A 23,202-nucleotide genomic window follows, 5' to 3' on the forward strand; every position below is an offset into this window, starting at 1 on the left:
GGCGGAAGGGGTAGGCAAAGATCCATGCGTCAACATATTATTGGAATTAGGGTGAAGGATGCAGCAGGATACATGGGAAAAATAGAAAGATTATAGGACTTAGAGGTAAATCAATAAACAATAGAAAATTTCAACTGCAATTACCGATAAGGCTCAGTTTTATGCTTTCTTCTGGCCTTTTCACGACTGTTTAATGGTACACGTTTCCACAGCAAGCTCCAATCCCAGGCCCCTCTGGCAAAACCATCCTGATCCCCACCTTGCTGTGGTTCAATGGTAAAGTCATTACCATCTATGTAATCTATAAGGGGAACTGTGCATGTCGTTCTGAAACAAACATTCAAGAACACAATAGATACCAAAAATAGATGGTCACCATTTTGAACCTTCACATTTAACAATTCGCTAAGTGTGACATAGTCTGAGCAACTTTTACCATAGATGGCATTTAACAAAAAATTTAAAAACTATAACTACTATTCATGTTACTCTGCTGGCAATCAAGATTAGGTGCCTGAAGTAATAACTCATAAGCTGTATTTTGTCTGGACTCCCTTACATCATCATTCAGCCAGACTATTTTTACATAATAATGTTTTAAATGCGGCAATGTTGCTAAAATTTCAAAGATCAGTTAATTAAACAACGACCAGTAGGTGCAACCTGCTGTCCACCAGATCTATAAGACTCTGGCCAAGAGGGTTCCACCCCACATTTAGCCTGTTTGCATATGGCATGCTTTTGTTTTAGCAGATGTTAATTTGGTTGTAAATAATTAATTCTGAATATAATTTCATGATTCATTACTTGCATTGCAGCATCTCGTTTGTGTATACACAAAATATATATTAAAATGTATACATATATGTACCCTCAGTAATTGTTTCAGAATGGGTATTAACACTGACACTTACTTGAATGTTTCATGTTAACTGAAGGGCACATTATGATTAACAAGAATTCTTACACTTGAAGGACAATTTGGGGCATATTTCTTGGGGTTTTACAATAGGTCAAAATGATAATTAAGGGATGAATTGAAGCTTAGCTCCATGGAAAATGATTCCTTTGGGTTACTTCAACGACAAATAGTTGATTAAGAGTAAACCCGCACCATTCATGCAGCTCAGAGCAATGGCAGGGATCCCAATACTAGGCAAAAGAGCATTATTAATCATTAAGAGTGCTAGAAATGCATTTCAAAAATGTAGACTTTTGGGTGAATGGAAGCTAATATATTTATTTCACTACAGTAGGGAAAATGCTATAATAGTTTCAGAGCAGATATAGAAAAAAAAGGCCAAACATTTACAAGAACAATTGTTATTGTCTCCGTCAGTGGCACAGCCTTTATGCAACACAATGTGAATGTGCATGATAGAAAAGGGGGGGAGCTCTCGTCTATTCTTTCTTTTCAAGTAAAAATGGTGAGTTTGGAGCAAAAGAAAAATTGATGTTGGACAGTTACATGAATACGGAGTGATGTCAGTGTAATGCAAAAGAACAAAAACTATAACACTGATATTTTACAGGAAGCCAGACACTGCAATTGAGGAACTGCTGGTTTTGATGAAATAATGTCTTACCTTTGTAAAATATGCTTACTATAAATGCTGTGGGTCCCCTCCAGCACTTTTCTCCCCCTCCAGCACTTCTCTCCCCCTCCATTCAAAAAAACTTGAGTGATTATTCTGTGCATATTGCCACGTTTTCTAGTTCTGCATCAGCACCAATTCTTACATAGATAGTAAAGCAGAACAAATGTGCTGTTTTGTGTGTGACTAGAGACCAGAAACTGCTACTTGATGAAGGACAGGGATTCATCTAGTTTTAGACACTGAAGTATAATTACACGGAACAGCAGTCTAAACGTTCGGAGTGCATTCTCAGCTTGAATAGCGAAGCTTTGAGTTACTCAAAATCTGCCAAAGGATACTGAAGTTTAAAAAAAGATCAATGGTGCCAGCAGCTAAACTTTAGTCAAAGATAGGCAACAAGGGGAATGTCCTATCCAGCTTCCATTGAGTCAGGGCCAACAGTGCAATTCCTGTGGGTGGAAATAATCTTTTGGCACAGAACTGTTTTTGATATCCATCAAAACTAGTATTCAATGGAGGCATTAAACCAGATCCCAAGTACCAATTGAGGTGAACGTTAAAAGGCCTTACTGCATTGTTCAAAGAAAGGCAGGGATTTCTCCCAGGTGTCCCACCGACATTTCTCCCACCAGTTCTTGGATGATGCTCAGTTTGCTAAGTGCGCTCTAAGGGTGGGATTTTCCCACACCGCTTGTCATGGGAATTGCAGCAGGCGGGGGCAGACCATGCAAAGGTCCACTGACCTCAGGTGGGAATTTCCAGCCTTGGGGCAAGCACGGCCGGTAAATCTCGCCCCAAGAGTAATTAACCATGTGAAGGGCTTTGAGATATTGAAGACAACATGATGCAACACTGTACCAATGCAAGATTTGAATTTTTTTAAAATCAGAAGCTGGGGAGGCTAGAGGCCAGTTAGTGGCATTCTTCTTGACTGCGGGCCAGCAGCCACCTGGACTACATGTACAAGAACTACAAACAAGAGCTGTTTTACATGCAAGATAGTTTCTGTTGTGGACATCCAATAATAAACACATGCTCGAGGCAGTTCTATCTCTTTAGTCACCATGCATGTGATGTTGAACAATACCTGTAAGGATTAATATTTAAATCATCAAGGATTTTGATTGCCAGACATACCTAGCTCCTGATTACTTAAGCATTTTGTGTAAACTAATGTGCCTTTCAAAACTGTTTTTATTTGTCTGATATTTGCATAGCAAGGAGGAGTAGGCCATTCTGCCCTTCATGTCTGCTCCACCATGAGTTAAAGAAAAGGCTTAGGAGAGCTAGGAGGGGGCATGAGAAGTCCTAGGCTGGTCGGATAAAGGAAAACCCCAAGGCTTTTTATTCTTATGTGAGAAATAAAAGAATGACCAAGGTGAGGTTAGGGCCAGTCAAGGATAGAAGTGGGAACTTGTGCATGGAGTCACAAGAGATAGGCGAGGTGTTGAATGAATACTTTTCTTCGGTATTCACTAAGGACAGGGCCATGCTATTGAGGCTGAGTGCGTGATACAGGCTGATAGGATGGCGGAGATAGAGGTTCTGAGGGAAGATGCATTAGTAATTTTGAAAAACCTGAGGGTCGATGAGTCCCCTGGGCCAGATGGGATACATCCTAGGATTCTGTGGGAGACAAGGGATGAAATTGTGGAGCCTTTAGCTTTGATCTTTGGGTCCTCACGGTCCAGGGGATTGTGCCAAAGGACTGGAGAGTGGCGAATGTTGTTCCTCTCTTCAAGAAAGGAAATAGGAATGACCCTGGTAATTATAGGCCAATTAGTCTTACTTCGGTGGTCCGGAGAGATAGGATTTATGACCATTTGGTAAGATGCAGTTTAATCCAGGATAGTTAGCACGGTTTCGTGAGGATTAAGTCCTGCTTCACAAATTTGATTGAATTCTTTGAGGAGGTAACTAAGTGTGTAGATGAAGGTAGAGCAGTTGATGTCGTATGGATTTTAGTAAGGCGTCTGATAAAGTTCCCCACGATAGGCTCATGAAAAAGGTAAGGAGGTGTGGGATAGAAGGAAATCTGTGGATGAAAAAATGGCTCTTTGCCCCAGTCATAGGAGGTTTGCCTTTTACCCTTAGGTTATGACCCCTGGTTCTGGACTCCTGACCATCAGGAATATCCTTTCTGCATCAATCCAGTCTAGTTTTGTTAGAATTTTATACTTCCATGGATAGCCTAACATTTATCCACAATATACTGCATCTGCCACATATTTGTCCATTCACTCAGCTTGTCTAAATCACACTGAAGCATCTCTGCACCCTCCTCATAGCTCACCGTCCCACCCAGCTTTGTGAAAATTTGGAGATATTGCATTTAGCTCCCTGGTCTAAATCATTAATATGTATTGTGAATAACCAGGGTCCTAGCACTGATCCACTAGTCACTGCCTGCCATTTGGAAAAAGACCCCTTTATTCCTACTCTTTGTTCCTTATCTGCCAACCAGTTTTCTATCCATCTCAATACACTACTCCAATCCCATGTGCTTTCACCTTCCATGCTAATCTCTTTTTTGTGACTTTGCCAAAAGTCTTCTGAACGTCCAAATAAACCATATCCCCTGACTTCCCCTCATCAAGTCTATAAGTTGCATCCTCGAAGAATTCCAGTGGATTTGTCATGCATGATTTTCCTTTCGTAAATCCATGCTGACTCTGATGCTACCACTATTTACCAAGCGCTCTGCTATAAAATCTTTAATAATGGATTCTAGAATTTCCCCCACTACTGACATTAGATTGACTGGGCTGTAATTCCTTGTTTTCTCTCCATCTCAGTTTTTAAATAGAATGGTTACATTAGATCCCCTCCAATCTGTAGGAACTGTTCCATAGTCTATAGAACCTTGGAAGATGGTCACCAATGCATCCACTATTTCTAGCGCCACTTCCTTAAATACTCTGGGATGTAGATTATCAGGTGCTGGGGATTTATTGGCCTTCAATCCCATTAATTTCTCCAACACCATTTCTCTACTAATACTGATTTTCTTCAGTTGCTCCCTCTTACTAAACCGTGTATTCCCCAACATTTCTGGTACATTATGTGTCCTTCTTTGTGAAGATTGGATTAAAGTATGCATTTAATTGGCTAGCCATTTCTTTGTTCCCCATTATAAATTCTCCTGTTTCTGACTATAAGGAGCCTACGTTTGTTTTCACCAATCTTTTTCTCTTCATGTACCTATAGAAACTTTTACAGTCAATTGTATGTTCCTCAGAAGTCTCATACACTATTCCACCTTTCATCCTGCAGCCATGTCTCCATAATCCTGACTCTATCATACCTATTTGTGTGATTAATTCATGCTAGCAAGGCTAACATTCATCACTCATCACTAACTGCCTTTGAGAGGTTGCTGGTGAGCTGCATTTTTTGTTCTATTCATTCATGGGATTGGGCCATTGCTGGCAAGGTGAGCAATTCTTGCCCGTGACTCCTCTTCCAGCTTAGTCATTCTCCCTGATATGGTCACTATCTTTATTCCATTAAGTCCAAGAGATGTAGGCTTGAACCTATAATGACGTACAACTGATTTAGCCTTTCCTGCCAGATCTGGCTGGGCCACATCAAGCATCACTGGATCCTGTGCTACTCTGCTAAATCTGCTCATGACGCCAGGATCATTCTAGATTGCAAAGCTAATCCCAACTTCTTTTCCTCATTACCAACCAACTCCTTAAATCCCTGTCCCATAAACCCTTCTATCCTCATCTCCAATGACATAACGTAATTGTTTTTGTTTTAATTTGTTCATTCATGGGATATTGGTGTTGGAGATTAGGCCAGCATTTATTGCTCATCCCAAATTGCCTTCAAGAGAATGGTGGAGAGCTGCCTCTTTGAACTGCTGCAGCCTATGTAGTAAAGGTATTCCCACAGTGCTGTTAGATAGGAAGCTTTAGGATATTGACACAGTGATGAATAAGGAACAGCAATATATTTCAGATGCAAAATGGCATGACATGGAAAACATTCCAAAAAAATTGTGACTTGTACCTTGTAGGTAGCAGGAAAGCTTTAGGGAATCTGGAGAGGAGTCATTGCTACAGAATACCCAGCCCCGACCTGTTCTCACAACCATTATTACACATGTGACTTGTCCAGTTAAGTTTCTGGTCAATAGTGACCCCAGGATGCCAATTCTGATGATTCAGCGATAATAATGCCATTAATATCGAGAGGTGTGGTTAAACTCTCACTGTCACTTACATAAATACATACAAAGGGGCATTTTGCACCGATGAAGGAGTAAGCACAATGACCCAACTGTTCAGGAAAGAAAGACTTGCATGTTTACTCAATGTCATCACACAAAAAAAAGTCTCAAAACACTCAAATGAGCATGGGTTACATTAAAATACAGCATCTTATTTAGACAAAATGCAGTGTTCATTCTGCAAACGGTAGGATTCTCATATCGCAATTTAGTGAATCAGGAGTCAATTTTATTTGGTGACGTGCTGCTAGTAACTGGAAGAATGTTGGCCAGGACACTGGGAAAATTCCCTGCTTTTCATTAAATTACTCCCCCTTGGATTGTTAACGTTTATCAGAATATTTTACTGTCTTTATTTTCCCAACTTGATGATTTTATCCCTTTTCATCTGCCACACAATTCAATTTCTCTAATGCAGTCTTCCAAAAAAGATTCTTAATATGTTCACTGCAGAGCCTCCCAGTGTCAGGGCTGATTTACAATCCATTAATAGGAAGCATATTTGCTTATAGCTTTCATTGATTTCACTGTAGCAAGACATGAACAACACACTTAAATTCATTGCTAATAGTAACACACCACATTCATAGTCAGAGCCTGGGACTTGCAGTGCTCACCAGCTTGCCTGGAAAGGACACATGGCTTTACTGTTTGTGATCCTGGGCTGCTTGGCAAAATTAAGCACTTTCAATTACCTCAGCAACTGCAAGGATGCTTTGGCAATGTAGCAGGGGGTGGAAGGCACATACCTGAGCAAGAAACAAATAAACAATACATTCTCAAATCTGTTGTGCTGAACCAGGGTCAAAATGGGGCTGGAGAGGAAGTAAACCTGGTATTGTCATATTTGAATAAATAACCTTGTATTATCCCAATAAATAACAATCCTCAAACTAATTTAAACCATTAGAAGTGATTGCATGTTCATGCAGAGCCCCTTTCTCCTCTAGCCTTTACTGAACAAGCTTGAAATAAAACAGCTTGCCTTACCTGTTTGCAGAAATGGGGGCAACCAGTGGTGCATACCAGTTTGGTCCAACTTCACAATGAGCATCCAGATATATCAGCACCTAAAAATGAAAGGGATAAAGCTTTAATTGAATCAAGACCATAATATGGTTTATTTAGTGTCCTTTAGGGAAGGTAATCTGCAACATGGTTGAATCTTAACTGCCATCGGAAATGGCCTAGCAAGCTGCCCAGTTCAAGGCAATTGGGGTGCACAACAAATGCTGGCCTTGCCAGTGATGCCCACATCTCATGTAAGATTTTTAAAAAATTTAAGTGTCGCCAGACCCAGAACACAAGACGACAAATAATGACTAAAGGCTATTCAGGCCCATCTGCTTTTAAGCACAATTATTTAAATAAATACCTGCATAACATTTTTAACACATGTATATTAATTTGCAAACAAGTGGCAAAAGTACAAAAAGACCAATCACAAAGAGTTAAATGGACACTTTCAGGTCACATGGAATTTTTTGATAGTCACACACAATGTAAAAATAATTGCAAAATGATAAAGTGAATGGATTAAAATGTTATAGATGTGTTGAAACTATACCGTGGAACCAGAGTATTTATCTCAGCCAGTTCACATCAATGTTTATCCTCCACCTAAACAAACAGTTCTTCATATATTTTTCCAATATCCCTTCAATTACTAAGCCAACCTAATATATCACATAGTATTTATAAAGTAAGGAGGAGATTTTATGGTGCAATGGGTAGCATCCATGCTTCTAAGCCAGAAGCTCCAGGTTTAAATGGAATTAGCAAGTCTGGGATGTTATCATCCAGGAATCTGTGATCGGCGGGGCAAGGGGGAAGGGGGGGGGGGAAATCAGTCTGGGTGGGGGTGTCGCAGGGACTGATTATATCCAGGCTTGGGCTGACAAGTAGCCAGTAACAGTTACGCCACACAAGTGACCCTTGACATTCATCAGCACTATCACTGCTGATTCCCCCAGTATCAACATTTTGGGGATTACCATTGATCAGAAACTCAACTCTACTAGCATATAAATACTGTGGCCACTGTGCAAATCAAAAGCTAGGAATCCAGTGTTGAGTAACTCACTTCCTGATCCCCTGAAGCCTGACCACATATCTACAAGGCAGAAGTCAGGAGTGTAATGAAATACTCTCCACTTGCTTGGATGTTTGCAGCTCCAACAACACTCGGGAAACACGGCACCATCTGGAGCAAAGGAGCCTGCTTGATCGGCACCCTTTCCACAAACACTCAATCCCTCCACCTCTGACGAATAGTGGCAGCGATGTGTACGATCTACTGTTGTACTGTAGGAACTCATCAACTCCTATGGTACCATTAGCCAAACCCACAACTACATCTAGAGGGTCAAGAGTGGCTGATACCTGGCAACATCACCACCTGGAGATTCTCCTCCAAGTCATTCACCATCCTAACTTGGAAAAAATTGCCATTCTTTCATTGTTGCTAGATCAAAATCCTGTAATTCTTTTCTTCCTAACAGCACTGTAATTAGTTGTACCTCCACCTCAGGGACTGCAGCAATTCAAGATATTACCATATGAAGAACAATTAGGGATGGACAATACAAAGCTGACCAAGCCAGCGATGCCTATATCCCATAAATATGCCAAGTTTACCAACCTTTGCATAACATTAAAGCCTTCTGTCTTCTCCTTCCCAAAGGGCATAAAACCATCCACAATGAAACTTTTCTGATAGGTTTAAGCCATCCTAATTGGCATTATCACTCAGTTTTGCTGTCATTATTGTATAAATTTTTTGCATCCTCTCTTAACATTTTCATGATAGAGAAGGAGAACTGTTCACAGTGCTCTTGTAATCCAAGCAGGAGTCTATACAAGTTTAACATGATAGTTCTACTTTTGAACTCAAGAAACTTACCCTAGAGCTCCGTTTGTTAACGGTCTTATTGAGATAGAAGCCTCAAAAATGTGTGACGAAGCTTTTCCTGCCCTTAGCTCTAACTCTCCGACATTTCCTCTTGTACTTACAGTTCCATGTTCTTGACCACTCAACAACTGGAAATAATTTACTCCCAAACACAGGCAGCGTTCTGCAAGTGGTGATGCCTGCATAGTTTGAATGCTTTCACAAAGCCCCATCTTAATCCAGCATCTCAGGAATAACAAATGCTTTGACAGTTGAACAAGGTAACAACTTCCATTTGTACAATGCCTTTAGCGTAATGAAAAGGTCCTAAGGTGCTTCACGGGAGCCTAATCAGATAAAAACTGACACACAGCCAAAGAGAGATATTGGCATAATGCCAAAGGCTTGGGCAAAGACAGCAAAATTTTAAAGAGCATGTTAAAGGGAAAGAGAGAGTAGGGAAGTTTAGTTAAGGAATTCCCAAGCCTATGTCCTAGATGGTTGAAAGAACAGCCGCCAATAAATGATACAGCGACAGCGACGGCATGGTGGCAGAATGGTTAGCATTGTTGCCTCAGCGTCAGACATATGGTTTTGATCCCAGCCTTGGGCGACTGTGTGGAGTTTGCATATTCTCTGTGTCTGTGTCGGTTTCCTCAGGGTGCTTCAGTTTCCTCCCAAGTCCAAAGATGTGCAGGTTAGGTAGAATGGCTGTGCTAAATTGCCCCTTAGCGTCCCAAGGTGTGTAGGTTAGACGGATCAGCTACAGTATATGTGTGGGGTTATGGGGATAGGGCGGGGAAGAGAGCTTGGGTAAGATGCTCTTTCGGACAGTCAGAGTAGCTTGATGGGCCAAATGGCCTGCTTCAGTACTGTAGGGATTCTATGATCAATATGCAAATTTTCAGAATCCAGTTATGTATCCAACTGACCTGTTGCAGAAGCTGAACAAATGAGCCTCAAGTTTACCAATCAAAGGGAAATAAGCTTCCACAGGCCTTGAAAGGGGTTTAAATCTTCTTGTACATTGATCTTATGATCTTATATTTTTGTGTGACTCTGTTTTTTGGGGGATATGTTTTGAATCATGTGCAGTATAATTGGGTTGTTGAAATATTAGCTCCGAGTTTTTGTAAAACCTTATGTATTAATGGTAAATTAAGGGAAAGATACTGAAATCACAGTATGCAGCATTAAATTGAAGAATCCCTCAAACAATTGCACTCAGTGATGACAGCAGCAGATGGCACCAAGAGCCATTAAAATATCAATTTATAGTAGGCTGAAAAGTTATTTTGTTGAAGCTTTTTGTCTTGCACTCATCAGGACATTTGCAAGAACACGTTGCAAGGGAAAACAACAAATTTATACTGTATGAGAAGAGTGCTGATTTTTTGGCAAGTGTACTCTGATTAGTAGAGGAGTTGCCATGGAGAATGCACCAGTTGATGATGACTGACAATTAAGTGCCAAACATTGTTTGAAATTTCAATCAGGCAGCTTGACTGTGATTGGTTCATTCCTCAGGGTAATGCCTTGCTCAGTGAATGGCTGTCATTTATGTTGCTTAGCTGAAACAGATGCAATGTGCATACATGCTCTTTTTGTCCGCAAAGAACAGGGCTCTGTTAATTAATACATATTGCCTCCAGTACACACAAATGGGCCATATTGCAAGCCTCACTGACAATTTTAAATTGGTTGTCAGCATAATTATTAACATACTGAAGATTATTTAGCACAGGGGTTCCCAGACTGGGGTCTGTGGGAGCCTCCCAGGGGATGTGTGGCAAGACTAGGTACTTTAAAGCCTCCCGAACTGAACACTGAGTACAATAACTTCAGAGCATGAACTCTCTCTCTCCACCTCCACTCCATTTATCTTATGTCATTTCTTTTTATCTCATTAATCCACTTTTATTATTTTATTTGCATTTTATGTATTTTAAATTTTAACTTTTTCCATTGTTTCATTTGTCCACTTCTATATCTCGTTTTCCATCCCCCCCCACAATCTCCCCACCTCTCTAGGATTACCTGTCACATTCCTCAGGCTGTCTTTTGACCCTATGTACCTCTGCTGTGCCATTTACATGTTCTGATCTCTTAATACATTTATTAGCACCCTTCTCAGCCTTTGTCACCACCATTTGCATTTTCTTTGCCCTGACATCTTGGACAATTACACACACTGCACTCCTCCACCCTTAAAAGTATAAATCTCACTCAATTTTATTTGTCTTTCCCTCTGACGAAGGGTTATCCAGATACAAAACACTGGCTCTATTCTCTCTCCGTTGGTGCTGTCAGACCTGTAGAGATTTTACAGCATTTTCTGTTTTCGTTTCAGATTCCAGCATCCACAGCTTTTACCTACAACCCCTACTCCAGCTTGAGGCCAGGTCCTCCACTTCCCCAGAACAGCCCTAACCCTGCAATCTTTGGAAAGCCATTCCTGTCTCACTGGTCTGGTAGGTAAGGACTTGCCTGTGAGAAAGCAATGTGGCACTGTCTGCGAAGTCTGGCACTGATTCCTGTGAGAACTTCGTGTTGCAAACAGGTTGCTATTATATATGCTGTTGTGAAACATGTTGTCCTAATTGGACGGCAAAATGCCTAGATGATCTGGGGTGGGGGAAGGGGGATGAATCTGGTGCAAACACAGTGAGAAGTCTCACAACACCAGATTAAAGCCCCAAACTTTCTGTTGTGGTGTTGGACTTTAACCTGTTGTTATGAGACTCCTTGTGTTTACCCCAGTCCAACGCCGGCATCTCCACATCAGGGATCTGCTAACCAGGGTTTATAATGAGATGCAAATGTATTAAAGTGACATCCCCACATGTGGAAGAAAACACAGCCTACCAAGGGCAGCTTGAGCACACAATTGAGACCTGGTTTTGCAATGAAGTAAAACCAATTTTTGGCTTTCTCCTGATATTTTCCACTCCAGCCTGCTGTGATGCCCACCGCAAATAGGGCCAGATCATCATTCCCAGCGTCAAGCTCCCTCAATTTAAATTTCAAACAATGCTTGGCAGCTAACTGTCAGTCACCATCAACTGGTGCATTCTCCATGACAATGCCTCCACCAATCAGAGCCCTCTTACTGATCAATCAACGCTTTCTTTTCGTACTGTATAAATGAGTTGATTTCCCTTACATTTTATTCTTGCAAATGTCCTGACAAGTGCAAGATGAAAATTACCATTTTCGTAAGGCAATATTCAAGATGTGTACCACCAAAGATTATTCATATCGATTTTGAATAAGAATTCTAATTTTACTCTACCTGTCCAAGTTTTGCTTTATGAGCACCGATACTTCTTGCTTGAATTAATCCTTCTCTTCTTTCATTTCGAAATACCTTGACTAACCCATTCCACTGTTTCAGATAGTCGTCCAACCTCTCCTTTAAATGTGCTGGAGATGAAGCAGCAAAGAGAACAAATCAACAAAATTTGCTTGGAGCCAGGGACATTCTCTACAGTGTTTAAAGTAAAAGTCATAGGTTAAGAACAATCCCAATGCACAGAGCATTCAAGGTTTATTTTACCTCTCGTCATTTTTTGGAGTGGAATAATTTTTTAAAAATGGATTAAATGTGAAACTATGTCAATAGCTTCAAGTGACAAAGCAACAGGGAAAAAACAAGAACCATCTGCCACTAGCCTCTTGCTGAGTGATTTATCTGCCATCTATTTGGACCATATTTACATTCTCGGAAAAGATTTGCAAGGAAGATTAAGAAAAAAAATTCAGTACATGCATCAATATGCATGCGACACGGTGGCACCATGGTCAACACAGTGCCAGTGACTCGGGTTCGATTCTGGCTTTGGGTGACTGTGTGGAGTTTGCATGTTCTCCCCGTATCTGCATGGGTTTCTTCCGGGTGCTCCGGTTTCTTCCTAAAATGTCTAAAAATGTGCAGATTTGATGGATTGGCCGTGCTAAATTGTCCCTTAGTGTCCCAAGATGTGTTGGTTAGATAGACTAGCCATGGGAAAGGTGCAGGGTTACGGGGATAGGATGGGAAATCAGTAACAGTAAAACATTACCGACAGGTAAGATTCCTGTCGGTTCCAGTTCTGCTAGGGCTCCTTGGTGCTGTACTCAGGCAAATGCTCCCTTGCTGTCAAGGACACTAACTCTCACCTCATCTCTTAAGTTCAACTCCTTTGTCCAATTTGAGAGGGGTCAGGAGCAGTGGCATAGTGATATTATCACTGGACTGGTAATTTAGAATCCCATGGTAATATTCTGGAGCTCCACTATGGCAGATGGTGAAATTTGAATTCCATAAAGGTCTAATGGTGTCCATGAACTCATTACTGTTGTTGTAAAAACCCATCTGATAAATTAAAGTCCTTTAGAGAAGGAAATCTGCCATCCTTACTTGGTCTGGCCTCTATGTGACTCCAGATCCACTGCAATGTGGCTGATTCTTAAATGCCCTCCGAGATGGTTAAGCAAGTCACTTTGTTTAAGGGCAATTAGGGATGGGCAACAAATGCTGCCCCAGACATGGTGCCAACATCAAGTTAAAGCAAAGGAACCAAAACTGAGCATCAATGATCAGGTTATTGCTAAGCAAATGCTGCTTAACAACACTTTTGATAACTCCTTCCATTACTAACTGATGATCAATAATGAATTGGTGGGGCAGTAAGCGGCTAGCTTAGATTTGTCCTGCTTTTTGTGCACAGGACATACTTGGGCAATTTTGCACATTGCCAAGTAGATGCCACTGTTGTAGTTGTAATGCAATAGCTTGGCAAGGAGCACAGCAAGTTCTGGAGCACAAGCCTTCTGTACTATTATTGGAATATTGTTAGCATCAATGCCCTTATGGCCCTACAGTAGGGTTATTACAGCATCTAGTGCTTTAATTCAGAGCTTAGATCTGATCAATTGGTTGTGGGATCGCTTAGTTCTCTTAATCTGATGCTGCATGGCAAGCAAGTCATCCTGAATTGCAGCTTCACCAGGTTGGCATCTCATTTTTAGGTGTGCCTGGTGCTGCTCGTGGCATGCCCTCCTGGCTTCTTCTTTCAACCAGGGTTGATACCCTGGGTTGGTGGTAATGGTAGAGTGGGGGATATGCCGGGCCACGAGGTTACAGACCACGGTAACATAAGAATTAGGATTAGGAGTAGGCAATTCAGCATCTTGAGCCTGCATGATTTAGTACAATCATGGCTGATCTCATCTCGGTCTCATCTCCATTTTCCTACCTGCTTCCCATAGCTCTTCGTTCTGCTACTAAATTAAAAACCTATTGATTGCCTCCTTAAATTTGTTTAGTGTTCCAGCATGCTGGGGTAGAGTGTTCCACGGATTTACGGAACCTTCCAAGTTAAGAAATGCCTCCTCATTTCCTTTTATACCTGCCTCTTCATTTCTTTTTATATCTGCCTTATTTCTTTTGAAATCTTTTTAAATTCCTAGTTTAAAACTAGGACCTCTCATTCTAGAATGTCCAACAAAGGAGGAAATATCCACTCTACACCTGCTTGTCAATCCCCTTTAGCATCTTATATGCCTCAATTAGATCACCTCTCCTTCTTCTAAACTCCACTGAGTCTCAGCTGAAACAGCTAATTTTCTCTTCACAAGACCAGTCCTTCGTTCTGGAATCACGAGTGAACCTTCCCTAAACTGCCTCTAATGCATTTAAATCCTTCCTCAAGGGGATAAAAACTGCGCAGCACATCAGATACAGTTTTCACCAATGCCTCTAAGTTGCAATAGCATATCCTTACTTTTATACCCTTTTCCATTTGCAATGAATGCCAAAATTCCATTTCCCTTCCTTACTACCTGCTGCATCTACATACTAACTTTCTGCAATTAGTGCACAAGGACACCTGGATCCATCTGCACTGAAGCATTTTGAAGTTCCTCTCCATTTACATAATAAGTTGCCTTTTTATTCTTCTGACCAAAATGACCAATCTTACACTTATCCATGTTAAACTCCATCTGCCTCATTTTCACCTCTCACCTAACCTAACCACATCCATTTGTAAATTTATGTCCTCACTGCAACTTGTTTCCCACCTATTTTAGGTGGGAATTTGGCCGTCGAACATTCTATCCCTGCATCCAAGTCATTAATATAGACTCTAAATAGTTGGGACCTGAGGAGCGAACCCCGTGGCACACCACTGGTTACAACTTGTTGGCAACAATTGAGTACAACTCTGCTGCTGCTGATGGTCCACAGTGCCGCATAGATGTCCAGTTTTGAATTGCTAGATCTGTTTGAAATTTTTCCCATTTAGTGAGGTGGTAGTGCCATATAACACATTGGAGGGCAGCCTCAATGTGAAGATGGGATTTTTCTCCCCACAAGGATTGTGAATTCTAACTGCTGGTCAAGATTGTGGAACAATTTATTCACATTTTCAATAGTAAATTTAAGATGTGAAAAAAACATTTTGGATACAAAGGAGAAGTGCACGTAGCTTTTTCAAAGCTGATGGTGGCAGCAACTTCATTAATAATTGTGCAAAGAACACAAGAAACAGCAGCAGTAGCTCACATGGCTGACCTTGGCCTTTCATTCCATTTTCCTGCATGCTCCCCATATCCTTTAATTCCTCGAGACACCAAAAATCTGACTATCCAAGTAATAACTACCTTAAGTGTGTTTGGGTGATGCAGCATCCACAACCCTCTGTGGTAGGGAATTCCAAAACTTTATGAACTGTTCAGATGACTCAATTTCTCTGCATCTCGGTCTTAAATGATCCGCTCCATACCCCAAGAAAGTGCCCCCAATGTTTTCGATTCCCTGGCCAACAGAAACAATCTCTCACTATCCACCCTATGAAGCCCCTTCAAAATTTTCAATGCTTCCTTTAGATCACCTCTCATTCTCCTAGGCTGCGGAGAATATAAACCCTGTTTAGACAGCCAGTAATAGAACTTGCACTCATATTGCATCTTCCAAAACTTCAGGACATCTCAAAAGCATTTCACAGTCATTTAAGTACAATGTATAGTTTAATGGACAATGCAGAATAATATACAAATATATAATAAACATAATTATATATAAATATACACTTATATAATACCCATCACCATGTACCAATTTTCTTTTTACAATTCTTTGTTGGCTAAATTCAATTCCTTTTCCAAAGAGATGAAAGTATCAATATGCCCAAACTATACAAACAACCTGGGAAAATCCTCGACAAATGCACCATGCGACTCCAACTAGCTATAAGGAGGAAACTCTATTAATGCAAAGCCTTCATTGTGATCAATTTGAGAACTCCAGAAATCAAGACTGCCTTCCCTAAAATTCAAATTTCCCATTTCTATTTCGTTACTTGTGACGGTGCATCAAACCATTGTGCCAATGCACACTCATGCTTTATACTTCTTTTGTTGTCAAAGTGGGAGGGGACATGTCTCATCAAACTGTGTTTTGCAATTAATTATAATTTGTTAGTTTTGCAGTGCATGACTTCCGAGAGCTGACAGCGCAGAGTGACTACAGAAATGTGTTGAGGTTTGGTTTAGGCACCCGGCAAGCTCAGAAACCCACAATTTGAAACCTGGGATTCATTTGCAGTCTTTCAGAAATTGGAAGTCTAATGTTGCGGTGCTTGCACAGAATCACAACAGATGCCATCAAAGTAAGTATAAAGCAGCCTCAGCATCAATGACAGGCTTGGGAAAGGATGCCCTCTTGTGGGTTGCTAAAAGCCTAATAACTTGTTTGTTAAACATTGCTGGATGGCACAAATTCCAAGGTGGAAAGGGAGCATTTGGAAAGAGTAAAGAGAGAAAATCGACTCAAAAAAAGGGGAAATACACTGCAGAATTTAGTACATTATATGTGTTATACTGTAGAACAAGTGTTTTTGTGTAGGACTGTTAAACTCTGCTCAGAAAAAGCAGCATTTGAGTAATCACACTCTACATTTATCCAACAGTGTAACATAGTAAAGCTTATCAAACTGTTTCACTGGAGAATTATTGGATTAAATTTGACATTGAGGCAGGTAAGGAGCTATTAGGGCAGGTGACAAAAAGATGGAAAGGGGTAGGTTTTAAGGAGTGTTTTAAAGGAGGAGACAATATAGTGAAGCAGAAAGTCTTACATAGGTGATTCCTCTGCTTAGGATGTAAATTCTTACCTTTGTTACTGTAGTCATCAATCATAACTATTTCTGCCAGATACTTTTTGGGTGTTCTCTTGATCACACTGTGGACAGTCCGCATGAGGGTTGACCATCCTTCGTTATGGAAGACGATAATAACACTGGATGTAAGCAGGTGATCATCGTAATGCCAATTCTTGCACCTGGCAAGAACAAATGGAAATGAGTTACCTGCTCTCTATGGAGCTCCCACCGATGCTTACCAAGAACCCAATACAAAAGCTAAAGAAGAGTTACTGTATACCAGCCATCTCCTTCCTGCTCCTGTACTTTTCCTAAGTTTTCTCTTCCACCCACTGGCGATGATGTTAGCCATTCAAAACAACCCCAATAACAAACTGTATTTTCTTCGTACCTTTATTGTAATAAAATGCTCCAAGAAGCTTCATAGGATCATTATAAAATAGAGTTATGACACCGAGTCATACAAGTGCGAGCTTCCTTGGAGTGACAATCAATGTCGAGTGGTCACCCTGTGCTCAGTTGTTTCATGATTTATTTTTCTGAGACTGTCTTGTTCAATCTTCTGACTCAGGCCAGGCAAGAACCAGGCAGTGCAACGCATCCCTGAGGCCAAATATCAAATGAGTTAGGGAAGAAGGCCATCCCCTGCTTTTTTGGCACTCGCTGCCATAAACCAGGTAAGTTTAAAGGTCTGTTGAAATTTAACAATCTTTGACAGGCCAGGGATAAGGTAGATCGAGAGAAAACGAAGATCAGAGGAGGGGGATTTTTGAAAAAGTAAATCAGAGGTCAGGGTGGGGTTGGGCCTAGTCAGCCTCAGGAATCAGTGACTGGGGGGAATACTGTATGGGGTTGATCTATTTCTTCGGGTTAATTATTGGTGTGACCCAGTTGGAATCTTCTGAGGTTTGTAATTTTAGAATCACATTTTTTGGATGGTTCCCAGTAGAGGGAGCTGCCCTGGGGAAGTTTGCACTTCTGGGCAGTTGCCATGAAAACCTTACCTGTTAACCTCTAAGGAGGATTTCCCCAGTGCATCTTTGGGATAGCCCCCAAAACGATGCTGGGGAGTTCAGAAGTTAGATCAGATGACTGAAACCTGGTTAAAAAAAAGTCTTTGGGAGTGTCTTAAAGCAGAAAAATGAGGTAGAGAGGTGAAGAAATATAAGAAGAGTATCCCAAAGCTTGGGGCCTAGGTAACCCAAAGACATGGCTACCAGTGGTGCAGCAATTGAAATTGTGGGTGCGCAAGAGGGCAGAATTAGAGTACAGATTTCTCAGACAGTTGTGGAGCTGGAGGAGATTACAAAGATAGGAAGAGGCAACACCATGGGGTATGAAAACAAGGATGAGAATTTTAAAATCAATAAATTGTTTCAATGTCAGTCAAAGAGCACAGGGGTGAGAGAGAATGGGACTTACTGCGAATTAGGATTCTGACAGCACACATTTGGATGACCAAATGGGTAGAATGTGGGAGATCAGCCAAGCGTGTGTCAGAATAGTTAGGATCAGAGGCAGCAAAGGCACGAACGTGGATTTGAGCAGCAGATGAGCTGAGACAGAGGGAAATAGGTGGTGATGGCACAAAAAGGAGGCTGAAAGCTCATCTCAGATTCAAATGCGAGATCGAGATTGACTTAATCTCAAACTGTTGCCAAGGAGAAGGATAGGGTTGGTAGCTAGTTAACCGAGTTTGGCGCGGGGATCATAAACAATGGCTTCAGTATTCCCAAATTATCACATCTAAGCTTCACATATTAGTAACTTCATGCTACTGGGCTTTGGACCCAGACCTGTCTGGCTTGCATAGTTTAACTACTAATTGGAGAAGCTTGTAAATAACAGTAAAATCACAAAGAAAGGCAAACAAGGCCTAATTAGACAGACAAAATCATACAGAGAAGAAAAAGGAGCAAGAAAGCAAGAAGCAACGCCTCACCACAGTGAAACTTGCAATTCAAAATGCAGCGCACCCCAGATGCACCTAAAAAAATTCAGATTTCAAAAACACATCTTCTTTTCCTCATTTCTTCAGTGAAGACCCAAATAAAAGAGTACAAAACAGCTTTGGTTAGCTACAATTTTGTTGCTTAACCACACCCAGACAGCAATACGGCAGTGTTTTAGTTGACGAGTACCCAGTTGACATTAAATAAGACTTGATGTGAAGATGCCAGAGTTGGACTGGAGTAAACACAGTAAGAAGTCCCACAACACCAGGTTAAAGTCTAACAAGTTTACCTGGTAGCACAAGCCACTAGCTTTCGGAGTGCTGCTCCTTCATCGCCTGTTGGACTTTAACCTGGTGTTATGAGACTTCTCATTAAATAAGACAGAGTGCTCGGACACAAGGCCCTTCAAGCTCAGGACTAGCAAAAGGATAGTTACAAACTCAAAACACTCTCTCCAAAATAAAGTAGAACTATTCATTGCTTCAGAAACACAATCCAGAGAAAATTAGGCAACTTTTTTGTCAATCTGTGCTCTCAGAATTCGCTGCATTCAGTGAAAACAAATTCTGTTACCAAAACACATGAAAACACGTGTCCTCGCCACTGATTCCACTGCGCTACCTTATCACTGTCTGAGGCTGAGTAAGACGTCAGGTGAAGGCAGCAACAAAAAAAAAAGGTGAAGACATTTAAGGTAGAAATCAGGAGGTTGATTAACAAACTAATCAAACACATGGAACCCTGGTCTAGTTTGGTTGCATGCCTACACATTAAAAAAAGTTTGGGAAGAAATAGCACTTATTACACATATAAAAAATTCATGAGGGAAAATAAACAATGGCAGAAGAAAGACAGATAACTAATGTGATTCCTACATTTAAAAAGGGCAATAAAACAAGTCCAGGGGACTTTAGGCCAATTGAGTTACTAATGGTGGTAGGAAAGATAATGGAATCCTTAATCAAAGATGCAACAGAAAAACGTCTAAAAACTGAAAATATAAAAAGAGTAGCCAGCATAGATTGTAAAAAGAAAGGTCATGCTTGACCAACATTATTGAATTCTTCAAAAAAGTAATAGAAAGTTTGGATAAGAGAACAAATGCAATGAATGTAATATATTTGGATATCTGAAAGTCCTTCAATAACGTAGACACAGTCTCTTGGCATCTCCGATAGAGTCACGGGAGAACATGCAAAATGCAAAAAAAAGATTTACTGACATGGTATCAGAACTGAGAGGTTATCCCTATTAGGAAAGCTTGAACTGGTTGAAGCCCTTTGCATTAGAAAGTCTAAGTTGAGGGATAACCAGATGGAGGGCTTCAAGATTACAAAAGGGTTTGATAGGATCAATATAGAGATGGTTCCACTTGCCAGAGAAACCAGAACTAATGGCCACAAATACAAAATAGTCACTAATAAATCCAACAGAGAATTCAGAAGCAACCTTTATCCCCAAAGAGTGGTTAAAATGTGGAAATCATAGAGTCCCTACAGTGCAGAAGGGGACTATTTGGCCCATTGATTCTGTGCCGACAACAATCCCACCCAGGCCCTCTTCCTGTAATCCCAACTATTTACTTTGTTAATCCTCCTGACACTAAGGGGCAATTTAGCATGGCCAATCTACCTAACTTGCACATCTTTGGATTATGGGAGGAAGTCAGAGCAGCTGGTGGAAACCCACATAAGAACATAAGAACATAAGAAATAGGAGCAGGAGTAGGCCATCTGGCCCTTCGAGCCTGCCCCGCCATTCAATAAGATCATGGCTGATCTGTCGTGGCTCAGTTCCACTTTCCCGCCCTCTCCCCATAACCCTTAATCCCCTCTCTTATCAAAAACCCATCAACCCGCTTCTTAAAAATATTTAGCGAGGCAGCCTCCACCACTTCAACGGGCAGAGAATTCCAGAGATTCACCACCCTTTGAGTGAAGAAGTTCTTCCTCAACTCCGTTCTGAACCGCCCCCCCTTTATCTTGAGGCTGTGCCCCCTAGTCCTACTGTCTTTTTTGAGCGGGAAGAGTCTTTCCACCTCTATCCTATCCATCCCATTCATCATCTTATACGTCTCAATGAGATCTCCCCTCATTCTTCTAAACTCTAACGAGTACAAGCCCAGTTTATTCAGCCTCTCCTCATAGCTCAACCCCCTCAACTCCGGTATCAGCCTAGTAAACCTCCTCTGCACTCCCTCCAGGGCCAAAATATCCTTGCGCAGGTGCGGCGCCCAAAACTGCACACAGTACTCCAGCTGCAGGGAGAACGTACAAGCTCCTCACAGTCAGCCAAGACTAGAATTGAACCCGAGTCCCTGGTGCTGAGGCAGCAGCGCTAACCACTGCGCCAGCCATAATCTCAACTATAAGGAATAATTGAGGTGACTAATCTAGATGCAGAAGGAAAAGTTAGAGATGTTGATGAGGTTTAAGGAGGAAGGCCAGGAAGAAGTTCAGGGAAGCATAAATAGACCCATTTGGTGGCACGGTCCTTAGCATTACCAGGGTCCCAGATCCCATCCTCCTCCACCTTCTGTATAATTTAGGTTTTCTAAAACTTAGCTGTCCGCATCCTTTCCTAAGGGAAGTAGCAAAGTAGTTTGGGAAGGAACTTTTACAGGATAGTTTCAGTGTATGTAGCCAAGGCTGATTGTATTACTGCCACAAATAGAGCAGCATGAGGGGAAAGAGGGAAGAAACTGAAGACAAGGAAAGCGCAGAAAGAGAAGTGTGGATGCTGAGAGTGACTATTTTAATCTCATCAATATTACACTATGATCAATGAAGAGGGCACTCCCACATCCAGTACCACTGAAACCAACTGAGAGAGGATGGCCAAGATATGACCTTCAGACTTATTTTGGGAAAGTTCTACTGGTAGCCTGCTTGATCAGAGGCACAGCACATTGGGACTCGCACTGCGATCCTGGAAATATGAGTCTGTCAACCTCTCTGCTAATTTTCCCTTGGATTATCTACTCTCAGCGCTGAGGGCTACTTTAATGCTATTTAAGACTCTGTGGAAGGAGTACAAACCTCATCCAAAATGTCATCCTATGTCACAGAGAATGACAAGCACAGGAGGAGGTCATTTGTTCCATTATTAGTGTTGTCTAATTACCCCTACTATCCAATTTTGTCTGAGTAAGGGCAATGCAGTGAGACTTACAGTCCTCTATGGTAAGGATGCAGCAGGAAGACATTGCTATTGCCAACAGCGACTAGCAATAAGGATTGGCTTGAGTGTCTGCATGCTTCCAGAGAATCTGTGCCCCTCACACACATTTTCACTCACTCACCCACACACAAATTTGAGTTTCCATCACCAGATCATAAAATCAGCCACAGCAGGAGCAGACATTTTCGATTTTCCTGTCCAGCCTCTTTATATCGAGGCCACACTTCACTTCCTCCTCACCACAGATCAGTTAATTTACAGCAACTTAAGACATGTTTGAAATCTGGGTATAGACATATGTACAGTCAAAATGTAATGATATACCAGCAAAGAAACACAAACTGGTTTCAGGGCATTTGGTCCATTTTCAAAAAGGGAGTCCAAATTTAATGCCAAATTTCACTCTCAGGAAGCTAGCTAACAAGTTCCTTAAAAAATCCAAACTGATGCCACAAAACACAAAGAGAGGAATTTTAGAAATGACAAATAGTTGCAATGGCCTAAATAAGGAAAAAAACCAAACAGTATTTTGATAATACTAGTACTCCCACATGATGAGGGAGGAAGCACACTTTATTTGGCTGAAAAGAAAGGCATTAATATAGGCACGTGCAGAATAAATACTCACTTGTGTCAGCTTGCCTCACTTGGTAACACTTGCACCATGGAGTCAAAAGAATACATGTTCAAACTCATATTTGGATTTGCCTGCTTGGCAGAACATGTGGTTAGCATGCCTGCCACCACGCCCGCAAAGCAAATGCTCGACTTGGAACTCAGTTGTAGCAGCAGATTCCTAAAGAGGCAGGACACTCCTGAAAAGGTGAAACACACCTGCCAAGTTGAGGGAAACTTGGCTTGTGACTGCAAACGAAGGCAGCTCATTCAGGAAGTACTGAACACTCGACAGACTTTGCCAAGAACGCATAGAGACAAAATTGGGGTGTCACAGAGTGTACGCAAACCAAATCAGCCCGTTTACACAGGCCTTCAAATACCACCTGCCCCATAAGCAGCAGAGTCTATAGATAGGGCTTTAGATACACGTGAGCCAACTCAGAACCCATTCAACAGAAGTGGAAGCAAGTAATTCACGTAAGAAAGAAAGAAATAAGAACAATCCCTAGGGACTATCCAAGAAAAGGTGCAAATCAATGCAGGCTGACATGTTACTGTAATAGTGAGGGTATGCTACTCT

General features: G+C 41.3%; 1 protein-coding gene across 3 annotated transcripts in view; it reads right to left on the bottom strand.

The window, feature by feature from the left end:
• The window catches only part of galnt7 (UDP-N-acetyl-alpha-D-galactosamine: polypeptide N-acetylgalactosaminyltransferase 7), a 126,947-nt gene that overhangs the window by 23,746 nt on the left and 79,999 nt on the right, over positions 1 to 23,202 (bottom strand). For 2 of the 3 annotated variants that reach the window (XM_080189467.1, XM_080189466.1), the window contains exons 3-6: positions 16,882 to 17,048; positions 12,018 to 12,148; positions 6,826 to 6,905; positions 145 to 327 (exon numbers count right to left, since the gene is read on the bottom strand). In XM_080189467.1, coding sequence (XP_080045593.1) covers positions 145 to 327; positions 6,826 to 6,905; positions 12,018 to 12,148; positions 16,882 to 17,048 — 561 coding nt within the window. The remainder of the gene's footprint in view (positions 1 to 144; positions 328 to 6,825; positions 6,906 to 12,017; positions 12,149 to 16,881; positions 17,049 to 23,202) is intronic. The other variant, XM_080189465.1, reaches the window with a different exon arrangement.

This window comes from Carcharhinus amblyrhynchos, chromosome 5 (assembly GCF_965287045.1).
Source record: "Carcharhinus amblyrhynchos chromosome 5, sCarAmb.v2.hapA, whole genome shotgun sequence".
Lineage (NCBI taxonomy): Eukaryota > Metazoa > Chordata > Chondrichthyes > Carcharhiniformes > Carcharhinidae > Carcharhinus > Carcharhinus amblyrhynchos.